Here is a 19,136-nt window from a genome sequence, read left to right on the forward strand (position 1 = left end):
GCAGAAACTGAATGATTTTATTTTTGGCATGTGAACTGGCTTTAGGAAAAAGCAACAGCATATTCCATTATTTCTCTCCGTCAAGAGCATTATTTACAATTTTGTTCTCTGTAGCTGAATGACTTCTTGTCTTTCAACAGAGAGATAAACAAAGACGTGAGAAAAGATTATGAAACAGTCTCTAATTTGAAATAAAATCAGGCCCCCATAAATCTGAAATATGGTTAGATTATCCTTAAATAAAATGTTAAGAAAATGGAATTTAAACATTAAAAAATACTACCGCTTGCCACCCCTGCTGGGAACATGGTAACTGCATCTGGGAAAGCCAGTCAAGACAAGGGAGAGGCCGGTCAGGGCGCCAGGTCCAGGCACCATGAACTCCTGCTTACGCCCTGGGACACCGAGCTGCTCTGGGCAGCAGGCTGCCCAGTGAGAGACTGACATTTACCAAATTAAACAAAATATGTTCCCCAAGTGAGAAACCTGTGCTGAGGAAAATGTAATCTTTCTTGAGCTAAACGGATTTTATCGAATGCCTACGCTGCATCAGGCACGTGTCAGGTTTCCAGGTGGATCCAGAAGACAGAGCAGGTCACACGTGGTCACCAGGGACCGGCAGCCCTGAGGAGGTCCCGGGGACGTGGTGGATGTGAGGTGACTCGCGGGGGCTTCTGAGAACAAGCCTTCTCCCTCCCGCTCCCTCCTGACCCTCCGAATTCTGGACTAACGGGCACAGATTCCTAGGCTACTGTTAAGGGCAGAGAGAAGTGATGGGCATCTTTCTGTCTGAGTTACAGTCAGACAGACTTTACCCTAAAATGATCTCCACGACCGGACATCGATCCCAAAATGACTTCCGAGGGGGGGACACTACAAACGTACCCTCTTGAGGTCTCTGCCTTGGCCAAATGCGTGACCTTTTTTTGGAGTAAACTGAATTCTGAGAAATTCTGCCACATTTCTTTACTTAATTTTAGCTCAGTTTATCCGAAGAACAAAATTTTGTCTTGAAAATATAAGTACGCCAACATGGAAAACTGCCCACCATATTATCTTACAGTGACTTAAATCATCATGATCACGACTGCTTGCACTTTGCTGTCTTAACTGTGGGGTGACGGCAGCTCGGCAGAGCTGAATGGCACACCCGCTGAGGCCAAAATCACTGAGTAACACACTTTTACGAGGCTGGGGGGTTTTCTGGCAACAAACTGTCAAGTAAAAGGCAAGGTTGTTTTGATGATCAGGGAGTGGTTTTCCATCTGCTGCCATGTCAGAGGCTGCCCATCTGATGATGGAGGCCTGGGTGCGGGGAGGAGGGCGCCGGGAGGGCCGTGTATGGCTGACCTGCTTGGCGCTTCGCTCAAAGACCACGTACTGCTGGCACTGGTCCAGCCGTCGCTTCCTCATGGTCCAGTAATGCAACACCCTGTTCTCCCGCTGGAAGAGTTCATTCAAGATATCTGAGAGAATGAAGAGAAAGCCACATGTTGGTGCTGGCCATCAAGCACAACACCCACAAAATCCCATTCATTTTTATTGAAAGACGTTTTCATGCAAATGCCGTTCTGAGCCAGAGTATCAGTCACTGAGCCGCACGGCCTGCCTGCCTGGCCTGTCCAGACCTCTCCTCGTTCTCTTACTCCGGTTTACTCTTAGGACTGACATCACCCGACACTCGAGTTGGCCTCTAATCCCTCAGGTCCGCTGGGTCAGTGGGATAGCTACTGAGTCCCCTGCTGGGGCAATCTGACAACGGCTGGGAAAACACCAGTATTGGATGTTTTGTGCAAGACCATGAGAACCTTCCTGTGGAAGGAATTTAGTATCCATCAAAAGATGTCAGATGAAACAGTGGAGTACTAGAAGAAAACGACGGGCTTTAAAAATAAAACCAAAAACATAAACCCTTAGGAGAGGGAAGGAAATGAAGTTGAGAAGCATGAAGGTAGAAAGGAAAAGTTAAAACAGCAATCGGATTACAAGAGAATTAAAAATCTCATAACCAAATAACAACCGCCATAAAATTATGACACAAATAAAAAGCCAGGAAAAACTACTGGGAACATAGAAGATGGATCTAACTTACTTAATAGTCAACAGGAAAATATGAATAATCTGTCAGCAAAGCGAGCAAAGCATATAAACATGTAGGTCATGATTATATGAAATGAAATATGGCCACTAAAAATACAGAAACGTTTCATCTCACTCAAACAATGAGACCAGTTTACACCATTTCCTGGCAAGGACTACGCTGCCCAGGGCTAGAAGGGACAGAGGAAACCTGTGTGCCTGTATTATTGGGGGAGGAAAATGGAGCACAACCCCTGCAGAGGTCATCTGGTGACAGGTAACGACACTGAGTGGTGCGCACCCTTGAACCAGGAATTTATCTTTCAGATACGGTGCTGGCACAAGCTCTCAACACAATTTGTACACAGATGCACACACACTGAGGTGCTGTTCGGAAAAACTGGCAGCAACGTATGAGCCCATCGATTAGGGGTCAGATTAAATCAATTACAAAGTTGCCATACTGGACGTTAAAAGTAACAGAGCAGATCTCCAAATTCTGACATAGAATGAGATTATTACTAAGCGTAAGAAGAAAACTGCAGGGGAATATAGTCCCACTTCAAAAAAAAAATTAAAAAGCCAGATGGGTAAGTTGAAGCTACACGTTTGTATCTCTCTGCATATTTCCATTTACGTGCATAGAAGGATACACAAAAACGTCTTCACAGTGGTTACCACTGGCAAAGGAGTTTAGGTAATTTATATACATTTGTACACTTTAAACATTCTTTACAGTGAGTCTGTTTTACTCTAGAAGTTTACAAAGTAAACAGATAAAAAAACTTCAGGAAAAGATTCCCTGACTGAAATTGCAAATCAAATAAGTGGCACCTGGAATATAACTTTATTGGAAAACTTTAAAAATAATAACCTCTCCACAAATATTTACCGAGTTCCTCACAGGCTGAGTACTTTGTGAGAAACAGGAGCCTGCGAGCAGCATGTACCCGCCAGCTCACTGGTTGGCCCTGTTACATCATCTTTGCTCGACTGAAAAGTGAACTAGCTTAGTGAAGCAAATCAGCACTGAAATTTGAAGCCTGTCAAAAAATAAGCTACCACTGAAATGAAAGGAAAACAAGCGTAAGTCTTTTCTAGTCTTATTTCCGTAGCCTCTGCCTGGGGCAGGACTGAAGCTCAGGTGAGGATTAAAGCTGGTAGAACAGGGCCTGAATACCGAGACTGTTTTCTACAATTCTCCTCATTTTCTGAGGACCCACTTCCATGTCATTTCAATTAAACTTGTAAAAAAAAATTATGATTGTTTAAAATGATGTATCACCTGGATGCATTTTCACTGCAAAATATTCAATCAGAATTCTACAGCATAAAAATCATCAGTACCCTTAACTTCCACCCATGACAACCCTACTTACAGTTTAGTATAATTGTTCCCAGGTCTTTTTCTATGCGTGCGTGCGTGCGTGTGTGTGTGTGTGTGTGTGTGTGTGTGTGTGTGTACGGTTTTGTACATTCTTAAACTCAAATGATACCCATCTATCTATATAACATTCTTTGGCAATTTGCTTTTATTAATAATGCTTTAAGTATATAAAACTGATACATTATAGCAATGAAATGGGTATATAATTTTTGTGATTTAAACTTTTAAAAGTATTTGGCCTGTAGATAATTCTGGCTTTCATTTTTTCCCGATTTATATTTTCACTTACTTTTAACAAAACAGTTGATGCCAATAAATATCCTGAACATGCTGCATTTTCTCCCTGTTTATATTCTTCAACTTTATTCAATAAAGTATCAAGCTATATATTTGTTTAATATTTTATTATTAAAATAAGATAACTTATGAGAACTTTAATGATATGAAAAGGACATTCCAAATGAAGCCCTGGACCAAGATTTTAGAACATGTCTTATCAAGCTCATCAGTCAGCTGACTCCTAGGTGTACTCACTTTTCACTTGTTGTTCAGGGGCTTTGATATGTGTCACCATTCCAGGCATGTTCACACTGTTCCTGTGCAGGTATTTCAGGAAGACATCTGCATTCCTCCTAGCAAGCGTGCAAGCCTAAGAAATAATGCAGAGCAACGTGTTCATGTGACTCATACAGACATGCATCTTCAGTGTATATGGATGACATCACGTGGCTCTAACATAGGTCTTAATCTAAAGCATTCATCTGGCCAATCTGTGTCTGGAGAATATATAGGCTAAATCCTATTTCGACTTAAAAAAAAATCTCAGTCTTGGAGCCCTTGCTCTGCTGACCCCAGCTGCTACGTTGAGAGCTGCCCCATGGTAAGGTCCAGGTGGCCAGACACTGAGGGTGACCCGTGGCCTGCAGCCCGAGAGGAAGTAAAGCCCTTCCCCTGTCGAGCCTTGAGGTGACCACATCCCTGACCAACAACTTGATCACAGTCTTGGGAGAAACCCTGAGTCAGAGGACCTGGCTAAGCTGCACCGGGATGTCTATAAAGGGCAGACAGTAAATATTTTCAGCTCTCCGAGTCATGTGGGCTCCATCTCTCTGTTGCAACTACTCAACCTGCCCATTGTAGATGAAAGTGGCCTCGATTGATAAATGGGAGTGGACAGATTTAGCCCTCAGGGCTTAGCTTGCTAACCCTTGGTTTAAGCCATTGAACTGTGGGGTGGTTTGTTATTGTGGTAATAGAAAACTGATATTCCATGTTTGTAAACCGAATAAGTAATTTCATTCATGTATTTTAAAAAGTTTTATTTAAGAGAAAAGAGATATAAATATAAAATCAAAATGGTTCAGGAAAAAAAACCCTTAATTATAATAGAATTGGAAATATCTTGCACATTTCCTAGCCCAGATCTGGAATCAATCTTTTTTTCAAGGAGCTCGGTCTCCTTCTTGTGGTAAATGGCACTGAAAGCCCACAATGTGGGCACTAGGGATGCTCATTATCATTGGGCTGGTCATCGTTCCTAGGCCTTTTCAGTAGATGGAGCTGCAACACCTTTTTTTTTTTTTTTTTTAAATTAAGAGAAAAATATATCATGAGTCGCTACTGATAAGACTGAAATAAGTTGTCATTCCAAACAGCAAGGAAGCCGTAAAGACTGCTAGGGTTACATCAAAAGGACATGTGAGGGCTTCCCTGGTGGCGCAGTGGTTGAGAATCTGCCTGCCGATGCAGGGCACACGGGTTCGTGCCCCGGTCCGGGAAGATCTCACATGCCGCGGAGCGGCTGGGCCCATGAGCCATGGCCGCTGAGCCTGCGCGTCCGGAGCCTGTGCTCCGCAACGGGAGAGGCCACAACAGTGAGAGGCCCGAGTACCACAAAAAAAAAAGGACATCTGAGCCAACCTGACTTGAAGGGGCTCCCACTAGTGGGACAAGTTGAATATACAAAGATAAATGACTGTAATTGATTTGAAACACACCAAATGTTAAAATCCACGATGATACTAAAAGAACAAATCAATCATATGCAGAGGTTGCTAGGGCAACAGATCATTATTCTGAAAATCATAAACAAAGGGAAGGAATCAAGCATTTACCTCCCCCCCCCCCCATTTTGGACAAACTCTATTTTAGCATAACCAAATAGCTGTGGAGGGAATAACTGCAGCTAATCAAGGCAGAAAGAATGATAGAATGCCACCATTTTGCAACTCCTAATGAAACAGTATCACCACTGGCTACCAAACCCAGCGGGTGAAAGGCTGATGGGGAAGTACACAGTGGATGACGTGGACTTACGACGTCTGAAGCATTGAAAAGCCCTCATATCACAGAGACAGCAGGAGAAGCAGGCCTGTGTGTGTCCTGGAGCAATGCCGTTGGAAGTACACAACACCATCCATCAGGTACCCTAAGTGTACCCCGCACACTCATTAGACCTGAACCGGGTCAAGGCCCTCAACACAACTAACAGAAATGCAGAGAATCTGGGATGGTGCTAAATGACTCCACAGGATGCAATTACCAAATCCAGAATGAGGGAAATTCCACAGTATGAATAACTTATTTCTTCAATTAACAAGTGCTAATAAAAGGGAGGGTGGGATTTAGACTAAAAGAGACTTAAGAGACATACCAATCAAATCAATGCATGGTCTTATTTGGATTTTGATTAAGACCACGTATAAAAACAGATTTATGGGACAACCAGAGAAATGTGAACACCATTGGATTTTATATAAAATAAGAGTTACTGTTAATTTTTCAGGTCCAATAATGATATTGTGGTTGTAGAATGGTTTTAGAAAGGTAGAATTTAATGCTTAGATACACACAGAGGTCTTTATAAATAAAATGGTGTAATATCTAGAATTTAAAATAATCCAGTAAAGGTGGGCATATGCCCATATGTTGGTAATTATTGAAGCTGGATGAGAAGTACATGGGGGTTCATTATCCATTCTCTTAATTTCCATATGCATTTTTAAACTTCCATAATAAGAAGTTTAAAGATATCCAACACACCAAAGACATAATCCTAGAAAGAATCTGACCAGGTCTGTGATTATTTTTGTTTTGTAATTTTACCTAAATATCTTTCTTAATTATATTAACTAAGTAGTATGTAATTTTGTTTTATACTAAATGGATTCCAGAGAAAGAGAGGCAATTGTAACGATTCCACCTCAAAACATCCCAGTAGTGGTGGACCTTTCCTAAACTTAAACAGCACCGACAAGCAGGGGTGGGGCTTTCAGGTCCTGTTTGGAATAGTTACAACTAATGACCCTGGGAATCTCCAACTGTTTTCCCACCTTGATTTGCTTAAAAAGAAAATCTCTGTGGTGGAAGCTCATAATAAGTTCCCAGGTAAGAATTTTCAAAGAGTTACAATTTGTTCTCCCAGACTAAACAATAACTCTCTGTCAGCTCAGAGGATCACCTTCAGAAATGAAACAGAAACAGAAATGATTAAATGTGACAGGAAATGGTGTCAGAGAGATCAGGATGCTGGAGTGAGGAGGAAAACTAAACCAAGCAACATGGAAAGTAAACACCACACCTAGGTTTCAAAGGTCTGAGTGGCCACCAGCAGAACCTCAGCAGATCTTTTTCGCAAGTGAAAGAATGCAACGTGGAAATATTCAATGTATCTAAACATTTTGACCACTTTTTAAAATTTAACTGTTGCAAAGCACACCAGTAACTCAGGTATGACTATATATACAAATGACAAAGCAGGCTTGGTAAGTGCCTCATTTAAAGCTTCTTAGAGTTAAAACTTCCAGCCAGGCCTTGAATGGGATTAAGTTTCTCTTGCAGGAAACATTTCCTGAATAAGTACAGTATTAGTAACTGGTCCTGTGAACCACAAGGGGTGTTCCTGCTTTGTGTCCACTCTACACTGGGCTCACACGTGTTTTGAGACAGTCATTATTCCTCAAAAGGCTGAATTTCCAAAGGAAGATTATTTTAAGCTCTAGGCATTTTTGTTCCCCCAAATCAATCTCTCTGCATGTGTCTGTTCAGGATCACTTGGTACTGTGACTTACAACCGATCTTTATGCACACAGGCTTCTATCTAGTTCTTTGTCTGTGGAAACTAGAAGGAGAGTACAAATGACAACTGAAACAAGATTTTAAGATTTTCTCCCGTCAGCTGACTTATGGCTGAGGCAGGGTCACCGTGATCTCTCTCCAGGGCAGGGGCGATGCGAGGCAGGCGGGGCTGGAGGAGTGGCCACAGCTGCGGGACTGATGGTCCGGAGGCCCCACCGGCTCAGGTGGACCCTCGGGGGGCTGCGAACCCCGTCACTGAGGCAGCAGACCCGGTACAGTTCCTCCGTACCTTCAGGAACGCTTCCTTCTGCTCAAGGTGCTTGCTGATCATGGGGGTGACGTGGTCCGTCTCAGAGTTGGGGCCCAGCTTGTCGGCCCCCCCACACCAGTCCTCCTCTCTCTTGTACTCCTGCTCCAGGCTCTCGAGGACACTGCAGACCTGCGGCAGGAGAGAATCCGGGCTCAGAGGGACCACTCGGCACCCACAGGATGACGAGTGCTGGCCCGAGGGCCGGGACCGCCACCTGGCGTGAGGCCACGTAGGCCTTTCAGAACAAGGCCAGAATACGAGGTGAATTTCCCGCCTCCATCTGCCCTGTGTCAGGCCATCCATTTAAATGAGAGAAAGAGGGACGTCTCCTCAGATCTGTTCCGACCTGTTCTTCTTTGATACGTAAGGGGAGCAAGAACAATCTTAATCCCATAATGCCGCTTTTCTCTGCTCGGCTGGCCCAGGACTGACCGGCGAGGTAAGGACTGAGCCGTGCCGTGCAGTCAGGCTCAGCAGGCGGCAGCGGCGGGGAGCCCTACCTGCTCCGAGGTCTTGTAGAAGGCCACGGACGCGTTCACCAGCTTCAGCCGGTCCTCCATCTTGAGCATGAGCTGCTGCCAGTGCGAGGCCACCTTCTCGGCACAGTCCCGGATCATGTCCATGTCGTAGTGGTTGGCCTGCAGCATGGCTTCTGCCTTCTGCTGCACCTGCAGTGCGCTCTGGTGGGTCTTCTAAGCGGGGGGAGAGAGCGGAAAGCTCTTCAGCGGGGGTGTCGCGCGCTCACGGGGAAGGAGTGGGAAGGCCGCGGCTCTTCTGTCTGCTCACTTTTACGGGAATGACTTCAGTTAACACTCACTAGGACGCTTCGAAAACCACAGCTGACAGGTTAGTTAAAAAAAAGCTTTTATGCCTACCAACAACTATTTATATTTACCCAGGGAAGGATGAAATGCCTTAGGACTTTCCAGAACGGGTCTTGGCTGTGGAGTTTCCAGCTTTCGAGAAATAGCAGGAAAAACCCTCAGCAGCCAATATTCTAAAAAAAGCTGTTGAAATGTTTCAAGTTTATTATTCCTATTGATTCTTCTTATAATAGCAGCCAGGGGCTAATGAACAAGTGGAGAATAAGGTGGCCTAAGTGAATGCTCTTTATTTCACTTTTACCTTAAACTCTGGACTTGAGTAAAAGGTTTTCAAAAACTACTGATTTAAAAAAGAGAGAAAGAGAGAAACACAGTTGTTAAAAGCTAAAAATGAACCAACTGTGTTCTCTGGAGGTCCATGCCAGACAATGAATCTATGAAGACAAACTGGCAAATCCGGTAACAACTCCTGCTCTCGTATCCTCACTAGAAGCTTCTGTGAGGGGCTGAGGTTGGTCAGGTTCCTCGGGGAAACCAGAGGGCCCGGCAGGACAGCTGTCAGGGCGAAGCACATGGGTCTCTGTGGACCCAGAGTTTTCTCTTTTTTTAAACAATGGCAAAATTTTGCGTTTCACCTGAAGTGGTACTAATGGCCCCATAAAACACTGTACCCAGCGTAATCCTGTCCGTTACCCAGACATTGAGGCGCATCAGTGATTTAATTACTAGAAGGCACTTGGCACAGGGTACGATTTTCAAAAGATTCACCCAGAGTCTGGGCTTCAGGGAGAAGTGTTAGTGTCTGCCCACTGGCGCTGAATAGTTGAGAGTAAATTAATCTAGGGAAGAAATTAATGGTAACTTCTTTGGTTTTCATCTCTGGCTGAGAATATGCGAATAACTAGAGCAGGAAACAAGTTTTCTATAATCAAATGCTCTCTTTCCCATCTCTGGCTGAGAATATGCGAATAACTAGAGCAGGAAACAAGTTTTCTATAATCAAATGCTCCCTTTCCCTTGACTATGCCTTGAGACCACCCGTCACAATCATTAACTCCCCCGCCCTCCAAAATTACTCTAAAATGAATTAATCCATATGCTGTGAGAGTGACTGGCTGAGCCATTTTGCTCAAGTCCTGGCACAGCACTGACCCATCAAGGCACAAAACCCTCTGGTGAGGGATGTTGCTTTTCCCCAGGGTCACAGGAGCTCTGTGCACAGCACTGTTTATGGGGGAAAGGGAACTGGTGATTGGCACCCGGTCCTGAAGAGCTACCCCGAGTGCCCTGATGTTTCAAGACCAGTTACACAGCAGCAACTGTGCCTATAACATCAGCAAAATGTGAAAAACCCTCAGCTGAGACCCCAGCTTGCTTTCCCTGGTGCCAAGATGTTCCTGACAGGTGAGGTGCATCCTGCCAGGGCCCTGACAGCAAGGGGACAGCAAGAGCCACCCCCGGCCTCTGGGACCCTTGCGGTGAGGTCGCCCTGGTGGGCATGGACAGCCTCCCATCACTGCAGTTGCCAGACTGCTTCCCCCTCTTGTAACGAACTGCAGGCTCGTAAGCGCAGCCGTTTTGGGTTCCACTGAACCCCCTTCGGCTCCCAGGGTCAGTGCTGTGTGAGGGGACTTAACAGGCTGGTCCTGAGGTTGGAGAGGCCGGGTTCCGAGGCCAGGCCGGGCGTCCGCACCTCGATGGCGTGCTGGAACTGTTCGTGCTCCCTCTGCAGCTGCTCTGCCTCCTGCAACGAGCTGGCCGTGATGAGCCCGGCGTTCAGCATTGACTCTCCGTTGCGGATCCAGCCCAGCACCTGAAACACGACACAGGGAACTCCATGCAGCAGTCCCTCTGGGGCATCCAGACCCTGGACCAGCAGTGACGCAGTCCGAGTGCACGGCGGTCGAGCTGCTCACTTAGCTAAGAAGCAGGGAGTTCCTCGTGATCCTACTGGCAATAGCCTGCTACCCTTCCCTGGTATCTGATCGTAAGTGCTGCATTTTAAAATTAATTCTGTCATGTTTAGTTTCAAGTGGGAGCTGGAAAAGGTGGAGGGTCCAGAGGATTGATCATTAGTCCACAGGTCAGAACAGACTGAGGATCACATACGAGAAAACCTACAATTGCAAAGAATTCCCTGATACTCAAAAATATGTATCTTTCACTCCTTTTAGGCCTCATGGACATGCAGAATTAGCAAACTGCTTGATAAGGGAACTGTTTTGATGTCACTAACGTATTTTCCACTTTAGAGTCAGTGTTAAGACAGCACACTAACCCAAGAATGAATTTAGCAGTCGGCTAATGCTCAGGGCCACACCGCCAGATTCTGAGCATCACAGAATGAGAAGTCAGTTCTGACCATGGAAGCCACAGGGATGTGGAAGGTCATTCTGGGTAATCATTTGTGGCAGAAACTGCTGGTTACTTAACCAGTACCTATTTTCTTCATGTCCTTTACTCAGAAAATCCCAACTTGGGAAAGAGCTTAAAATAAAGCCAGTTCTCAGCTCCTATGACGGCCTGGTTGCAGATATGACTCAATTCTAGCCACTGAGATCAAAGCAGGGGCTTCTGGGCCATTTGGGGAACACACTTCTTTTCTGATCCAGGTGCTGCCTCTTTCTTGATATGCTTTCCCCTTCCTGATACCTGGAATGTGGAGGTGACAGCTGGGGCTACAACAGCCATTTGGCAACCATCCCCTCCAATCAAACAAACGAATGCTTTTCTACACAACTACAAGAATCCCAGAAAGCCATACTTCCATGGTTTCCCTGCTCACGTGGTAAAATGTAACAGACATGCTAAATATACATATGCATGGAATCCCACTGGCACTGAACCAAAAGCAATCTCTTCCAAATGTCCCATTTTTATTTTGCCATGCTATCTGGGAGATGGGAGTATTGTATCCTGAGAACACAAGAAGACCCAAGCCATACACAGCCTGTGATCCTGGCCAGACTGATAACAGTCTATTTGGGGGGAAAAAAAATAAATCATATAGTTATTCAGGCCGGGAAGCAATGTGCTCAGGGTTTCAGGTAAGAGACAACCAATAACAAAACAAGCTAAGTGGAGGTGACTCTCAAGTGACCAGTTGCTGGGTGACGAAGGCTTTTCCACTACAGAGTAAACACAGAGCTGCCCAGGCACTGGCTCAATTTTACACACTAGCTGTGGTGTGTCAGGGGGGTTGTTGTATTCTACACCAGGACAGCTGTGTTCTGATCAGGGACAATCTGCCCCAAGGCTTACACATCCGAGCTACCGGGAGAGCACTCATCGAGCGCTCACTTGTCGACTGGGTCCCCTTCACTCCGGCCGTTCCTTTACCTGCTTCACTTCGGCCTGCAGGTGGCGGAGCTGCACACACTGCTCCAGGTGCTTCCGATGTTGCTCGGCTGCTAAATCCAGCTCCTGCTGCTTCTCGTGGAGAAACTCCAGCAAGTCCTGGACCCGGGTGGCCATGTCTACGTCTCTGTCGCAAAGCAGCTCCACGCCTGCGGACATTGAAGGGAGGCCCGGAATTCACACAACACTTCAACCTGTTCTTTTCTTTTTGTTTTTTTTTTAAATATCTTTATTGGAGTATAATTGCTTTACAGTGGTGTGTTAGTTTGTTTCTGCTTTACAACAAAGTGAATCAGCTATACATATACATATATCCCCATATCTCCTCCCTCTTGTGTCTCCCTCCCTCTCTCCCTCCCTATCCCACCCCTCTAGGTGGTCACAAAGCACCGAGCTGATCTCCCTGTGCTATGCGGCTGCTTCCCACTAGCTATCTATTTTACGTTTGGTAGTGTATATATGTCCATGCCACTCTCTCACTTCATCCCAGCTTCGTCCCACCATCCGTGTCAAGTCCATTCTCTACATCTGCATCTTTATTCCTGTCCTGCCCCTAGGTTCAACAGAACCATTGTTCTTTTTAAGATTCCACATATATGTGTTAGCACACTGTATTTGTCTTTCTCTTTCTGACTTACTTCACTCTGTATGACAGACTCTAGGTCCATCCACCTCACTACAAATAACTCAGTTTCATTTCTTTTTATGGCTGAGTAATATTCCATTGTATATATGTGCCACATCTTCTTTATGCATTCATCTGTCAGTGGACACTTAGGTTGCTTCCATGTCCTGGCTGTTGTAAATAGTGCTGCAATGAACATTGTGGTACATGTCTCTTTTTGAATTACGGTTTTCTCCAAAGAAGATATACAGATTGCCAACAAACACATGGAAGGATGCTCAACATCACTAATCATTAGAGAAATGCAAATCAAAACTCAATGAGGTATCACCTCGCACAGGTCAGAATGGCCATCATCAAAAATCTACAAACAATAAATGCTGGAGAAGGTGTGGAGAAAAGGGAACCCTCTTGCACTGCTGGTGGGAATGTAAACTGATACAGCCACTATGGAGAACAATATGGAGTTTCCTTAAAATACTAAAAACAGAACTACCATACAACCCAGCAATCCCACTACTGGGCATATACCCTGAGAAAACCGTTAACTCAACCTGTTCTTAAGGGAGCATGACGTACATGCTGCATTTGTGAACTACCTGCCCAGCGCCGGGCCAAGCCATTACTGTGAAGGCCAAGTTTGAGGAGGTCAGAGGCAGCAGAGGAGGTTTATGCCTGCCTCCGAGCATGTCTCAGAGGATAAATTCGATGTGGTCCAAAGCTAAATATAACGTACAGCTAATCAAAGCAAACCCATTTCCTATCAATCTACTTCTGCTCCTACACTGATATCTGATGAAAGTGAGTCCTTTTTAAATGCACAAACTTTGGTTTGTTTCCGTTGTTATCCACTGTATATCCGTTCACTCTTGAGGAAGCATTTAGTTTGACTTGTGTAAAATGAGTAACGTAGGACACAGGTTGTTGCTAAGTTTCTAACACTACAGTTCCCTCTACGTTTTTGAGCCTATAGTGACATCTGCTGGTAAAATATAAACTAAGAAAAAAATAAAGGACATGAAAATATTTTCTTGGGGTTTACATTTCATTCGTGGAGATCCAACAATATATAATTTGTAAAACTAAAGTTCATGCCACTTGAAATAACATGCAGGAATATTAAGGGTAAGTACACTAGCCAATGTTAAATGTGATCATAGTATGTGGGTGAAAGAAAGCAAAACGTTTCCTTTCAGAGAGCAGGTATTTATAACACCTCAATCACAGGGGTAAGTGACCCGCGCAGCCCTCACCCTGAAAGGAACCGGATGCGTTCCTGCGGGGACACGAAACCCGCCCCAGAGCGGAAAGCGCTGCTCACCAGAGGCCTGCACTTCATTGACATACTGCAGGAGGTCCTGCCCTTGGTGGATGACGTCGAAGGTCAGGTTATTCATGGTCAGAGCCTTGTCCGCGTGGTGCTGCAGGCGCTGCTCTGCTATTGTGAGGTCCTCCGTGTCAAAGTCATTCATTTGCTGAGAAAGCTCGTCGTTCCAAGACTCAAGGTCTGAGATGATCTGACAGAGGAAAGTATCTGCTTAGGACCAAGACTTAAAAAATAAATATCTGCTGTGACATCTCACTGTGCCAGGTAGGGAGGGAAGAGAATAAGGTGACTGTGTCAAAAGGACATGGGAGCCAGGTGACTGGGACCATTAGACCCTAAAAAAATTTACCACAATTGAATAAAATACACGGAATATACGAAAGTCCATTAATTCCTAATGATGTTAAAAAAAAGAAGAGCTAAAACGCCAGAAATTCAATGAAAAGCTCTTTGGTTTTGATTAAAGGGAACCAACCTTTATCCACAAAATTGGTTCTTAAAGGAGAAAATTAATTATTTAAGCACACAACGATGAAGGGAAGTTCCTCTTTACCGTTAAATCTAGCTATTAAATGTAGAAATAAAATTAGAAAACTTCTTTGTAACCAAAAAAAAAACCAATACTACAACACGTGTTCAGGTAAAAGTCATCAGCGCCCAGTGAACTATCCCGCGAGGCTGACGGGGACCAGGCTGCATCTCCTGCCCCAAGGACCGCCCGCAGAATCCCTGCAAATGCGGGGCCAGACAGCACACGTCTCCTGACAGCAGCAAACATGCTGAGCCACCTGCGCAGCTTCTGGCACCAAAATGAACCCGAACCTAACTGGGTCTTCCCATCTGCCTTCTAAGGTTACAGGAAATGCCGAGGAAAGAAAAGCAGTTAAACAGCCTACCGGAGATCAAGTGAGAAAATGCAAAATGTGGGACCTGGTTCCTCTGACAACTGAAGGTTATTTCAACAAGTCACAACACGGGAAAAAGAGAAGGGTGGATGGGGGGGAGGATTCTAGATGAAAAGGCTAACCACCAAACGCAGGGGCAGACCCCACGTGCCTCTTCTCTGCAGTACTTGCAGAAATCTGAACAGAGGCTGGGTATTAGCAGACAACAAAGCCATCACTCTTAACGGCGAGGTGCTTAGGATGTGGTTATTCAAGAAAATGGCCTGTTTTAGAGATAGTCACAAAGCCTTTAGGACTGAAACATGACCAGCTGGCAAAGATTTCCTCTGAAACACTACAGCACAGCAATAGCAAGAGGATACTTGACGTAAGAGGGGCAAACTCATGTTGAATTTCCAGGACAGGCACCTGGAAGGTCACTGTACTATTCTCACTACTTCTGTGTAGTTTGAAAACTTTCACACTATACTTTTTAAAAACTAAGACCAAAGATTATGAAATCCAGAAAGGAGGAGAAAAACTTCTTGTGAAAGAATATTATACTCTACACTTCAGTGAAATAGCATTTCCCATGGATCCTCATTTACTTTGTCCACAGGGGCTGTAAGGAAATTAGTTTGAGAATTTGAGAATGTGAGAGAGTTTACACGGAATCCAGCTGGGAGATGGGAAGTAATAAACATCTTAAGGCTTCTCCAAATTCCTATTGCCCAAATCTTCCTGATTTCTTCCTTTTATTACTTGGTCTCCGTAATATATGTGCACATTATATTAATTTATTAAATTATATCAATTTATAAAGTAATCATTTTAAACAACGCCAAATTAGACACAAACCAAGAGGCTACGAGAAAAATAGTTTTTAAAAGGAAGAAATTTACCGTAACTTTAATCTTTATTTCTATTCTAAGGGGAATTTTAAAAATTAATTAATTTTATTTATTTATTTTTGGCTGCGTTGGGTCTTTCGTTGCTATGCGTGGGATTTCTCTAGTCGTGGTGAGCGGGTGCTACTTTTCATTGCGGTGCGCAGGCTTCTCCTGTTGCGGAGCACAGGCTCTAGGTGCACGGGCTTCAGTAGTTGGGGCTCGCGGGCTCTAGAGCGCAGGCTCAGTAGCTGTGGTGCACGGGCTTAGTTGCTCCGCGGCATGTGGGATCTTCCCGGACCAGGGATCGAACCCGTGTCCCCTGCATTGGCAGGCGGATTCTTAACCACTGCGCCACCAGGGAAGTCTGGGAATTTTCTTTCTTAATGTTTGTTTGTTTTCTGACACTGAGGGAGAAGAGAGTTAGGTGTGGTGGTGAGTTACAGACTCAGTGACAGTGCCTCATGGAGACAACGTTAGGCTCAAAAAACACTCAAGAAATGGACAATAAACAAAGGTCAATGTGCTAAAAGCAGCAGGATTCAAAAACACTCACTGAGCACAAAGAAACGCTGGCGACGGTCAGGATCCAGGATCATCAGGAAAAATCCTGCCCTCGCATTCAGCATTGTTAATAACCACACAAGCCAAGAAAAGAAATCTGTGGCACAAACAAAGCTCCAGAAAGTGCAAGGCTTTTTTGAACAGGGATTCTTTGAAGAAATAACTTTGACACAATTTTTTTAAATGTAGCCCCGAACTTTTAGAAAGTCTGTTTTTCTTTCTAAATGCACAGTTATGACTGTTCTCCATAACTAAACTGTCACAAGATGCTAGTGTAAGGCTTTTGTTGTTCTTTTTAGACCAACACAGCAGGTTTTACATGGAATATTTGGAGACTGAAACAGCAATATTCTAAGCCATAGGAAACCCTGCTCCACTTCTGAGAGATGGAAATGCTATTTCAACTGAAATACAAGTGATACAGGGGATTTTTCTAACTGACCAGGTAACAGATGAATTTCTACCACAAAGGTAAGTCCATGCCTCCTATGGGCAGTCAGAGGGGGCATCTTCCCAGACAGGAGAGGAAATCCCTGCAGAGCCTAAACTGCTCAGGTTTTCACATTTTCAGGATTACTCCAGAGAACAGAGGCTCTCAGGCTGTGACACTTAAAAGCTTTTAAACTATATTTTAGCTGGTCTGTGACCGAACTGCAGGGTTACGTTCCCAGCTTAGGAAAGCGCTTATCCCTGGCCGAGAGCGGTGGCTTTGTGGAGGCCATGTGGAACTCTGTGGCTATCATGTGGGGAAAATGTATGTTTTTGGTTCCTGATCTACGTTTTAAAACAGTAGTTTTATGAAAGTAGAAATACAATAAAAAAAAATTTTTCCCTTTGCGATAACATTAATACAAGTAAAGCCAATATTTTATTTCAAATATCAAAATGTCCTGGAAGGAAAACTTCCAATAATACTTCTGATTGCTCTGTGTTTCTTGATCGAAACTATTCAGTAAGCAGCTAAGTCACCAGGAGCAATTCCTATGAAGTGGAGGTCAGAGAGGAAGGCAGCCACGCTGGCTCTTCTGTTCATGCAGCGCTGCACCCTGACCCTGGCCAGCCCCCAATGATGCACCCTGACCCTTGCTGACCACCAATAATGCACTCTGACCCTGGCTGCCCACCAATGATGTACCCTGACCCTGGCTACCCCACAATGATGCGCCCTGACCCTGGTCACCCCCCAATGATCCGCCCTGACCCTGGCTCCCTCCCGATGATGCACCCTGACCCTGGCTACCCCCTGATGATGCACCCTGACCCTGGCTAGCCACCGATGATGAACCCTGACCCTGGCTACCCCACAATGATGTGCCCTGACCCTGGTCACCCCCCAATGATACGCCCTGACCCTGGCTACCTCCCGATGATGCACCCTGACCCTTGCTGACCACCAATAATGCACTCTGACCCTGGCTGCCCACCAATGATGTACCCTGACCCTGGCTACCCCACAATGATGCGCCCTGACCCTGGTCACCCCCCAATGATGCGCCCTGACCCTGGTCACCCCCCAATGAAGCGCCCTAACCCTGGCTACCCCCCGATGATGCGCCCTGACCCTGGCTACCCCCCGATGATGCGCCCTGACCCTGGCTACCCCCTGATGATGCGCCCGACCCTGGGTACCCACCAATGATGCACGCTGACCCTGGCTACCCCCAAACGCTGCAAACTGGCAGCTGTGGCACAGCACCGTGAGTTGAGACCAGCTCACCTCTTCTTCATGTGGCTCCACGTGGATGGGAAGGTTAAGACCAGAGCCCTTGAGTAGCTGTTACCTGGCAACATGTGCAGGGTTTAACTCCTTTCTTGTCATCAACCAGTGATGACAATGAAACAGCCAAGACGGCCTTTCTTCAATGAAAACACTGATGGAAGTTTAGACAAGGAGGCAACCAAAGGCCCCTGTGAGAGGCACACACACCAAACCACCACTCGGGGTGGGGCCGAGGGACGAGCACCAAGGCCCACTTCGGGCAGACGGTCCCCCTGAGCTGCGGCAGCCCTGCCATCCCTCTGCCTTCGGTGGCACCTCGGTCCGGACCCCACTGCCCTCAAGGCCCTGTTCCAAACGCAGGACAAGTGATAGATATGGAGACAGCAGGCTCTACAGATTCTGGCCGCCAGGCAGGGGCCACCTGGGATGCCTGGAGGTCCCTGGACAGGCAGCAGGTCCCTGCCAGCAGCGGCAGGAAGCCCGCTGGCTCTAGGAAGCCAGGCTCACCCAGGGAGTTTGGGGTCCTTTTATCATATTTCACACACAGATTCAGCGCCACCCAATTATACTTACTTCTGCTTGTACCTCATCAAGTCCAAAAATAGAAGACCTTGTCTGGCAGAGAATTAAGAACCGCCCCCATAAGAAACCTGTCCTTCTTTCTCTTAGTCACATATACGGTGCAAAAGTCAATCTTTTAGGTAAGAATTACAGAATGCCTAAGAACACTTCTGTGGGGAAAAAATGGGGTTTCCTGGGACGTACAAGCATATGACCACAGGCTCAGGGAACACTCACTCTTGAAGGAAGAGGAATGGGGGGGGGAGGGAAGGAGGGAGGAAGAGCATCACTGTCCTGAGCTTGTGCTTCTGCTTCCAGGACAAGGGGACTGCTTTGAGGGGTCCAATCAAGGATGAACAAGCCAAGGTGACAAGGTGGCCCTGTTTGTAGAAGCCCTGCCTGGATCCACTTTCAAAGCTCGCTCGCGTTGCTGTCCTGCTGTGTGGTGTCTGTCACGCTGCCCACCTGCCTGCCCCAGAGCCAGGCCCCATCTCCCAGGGCCGAGCTGGGAGGAGCCGCTCTTTCGCTCCCCCT

At 45.8% G+C, this 19,136-nt stretch overlaps 1 protein-coding gene across 1 annotated transcript in view; it reads right to left on the bottom strand.

Annotated features, from left to right (window-relative positions):
• Positions 1–19,136, bottom strand: part of TRIO (trio Rho guanine nucleotide exchange factor) — a 245,526-nt gene that overhangs the window by 121,828 nt on the left and 104,562 nt on the right. Inside the window, exons 14-20 of the mRNA XM_007451615.1 lie at positions 13,981–14,176; positions 12,017–12,183; positions 10,371–10,490; positions 8,354–8,545; positions 7,833–7,982; positions 4,001–4,115; positions 1,351–1,466 (exon numbers count right to left, since the gene is read on the bottom strand). Of these exons, the coding sequence (XP_007451677.1) occupies positions 1,351–1,466; positions 4,001–4,115; positions 7,833–7,982; positions 8,354–8,545; positions 10,371–10,490; positions 12,017–12,183; positions 13,981–14,176 (1,056 nt within the window). The remainder of the gene's footprint in view (positions 1–1,350; positions 1,467–4,000; positions 4,116–7,832; positions 7,983–8,353; positions 8,546–10,370; positions 10,491–12,016; positions 12,184–13,980; positions 14,177–19,136) is intronic.

The sequence above is a fragment of the Lipotes vexillifer genome, unplaced genomic scaffold, assembly GCF_000442215.2.
Source record: "Lipotes vexillifer unplaced genomic scaffold, Lipotes_vexillifer_v1.1 scaffold590, whole genome shotgun sequence".
Lineage (NCBI taxonomy): Eukaryota > Metazoa > Chordata > Mammalia > Artiodactyla > Lipotidae > Lipotes > Lipotes vexillifer.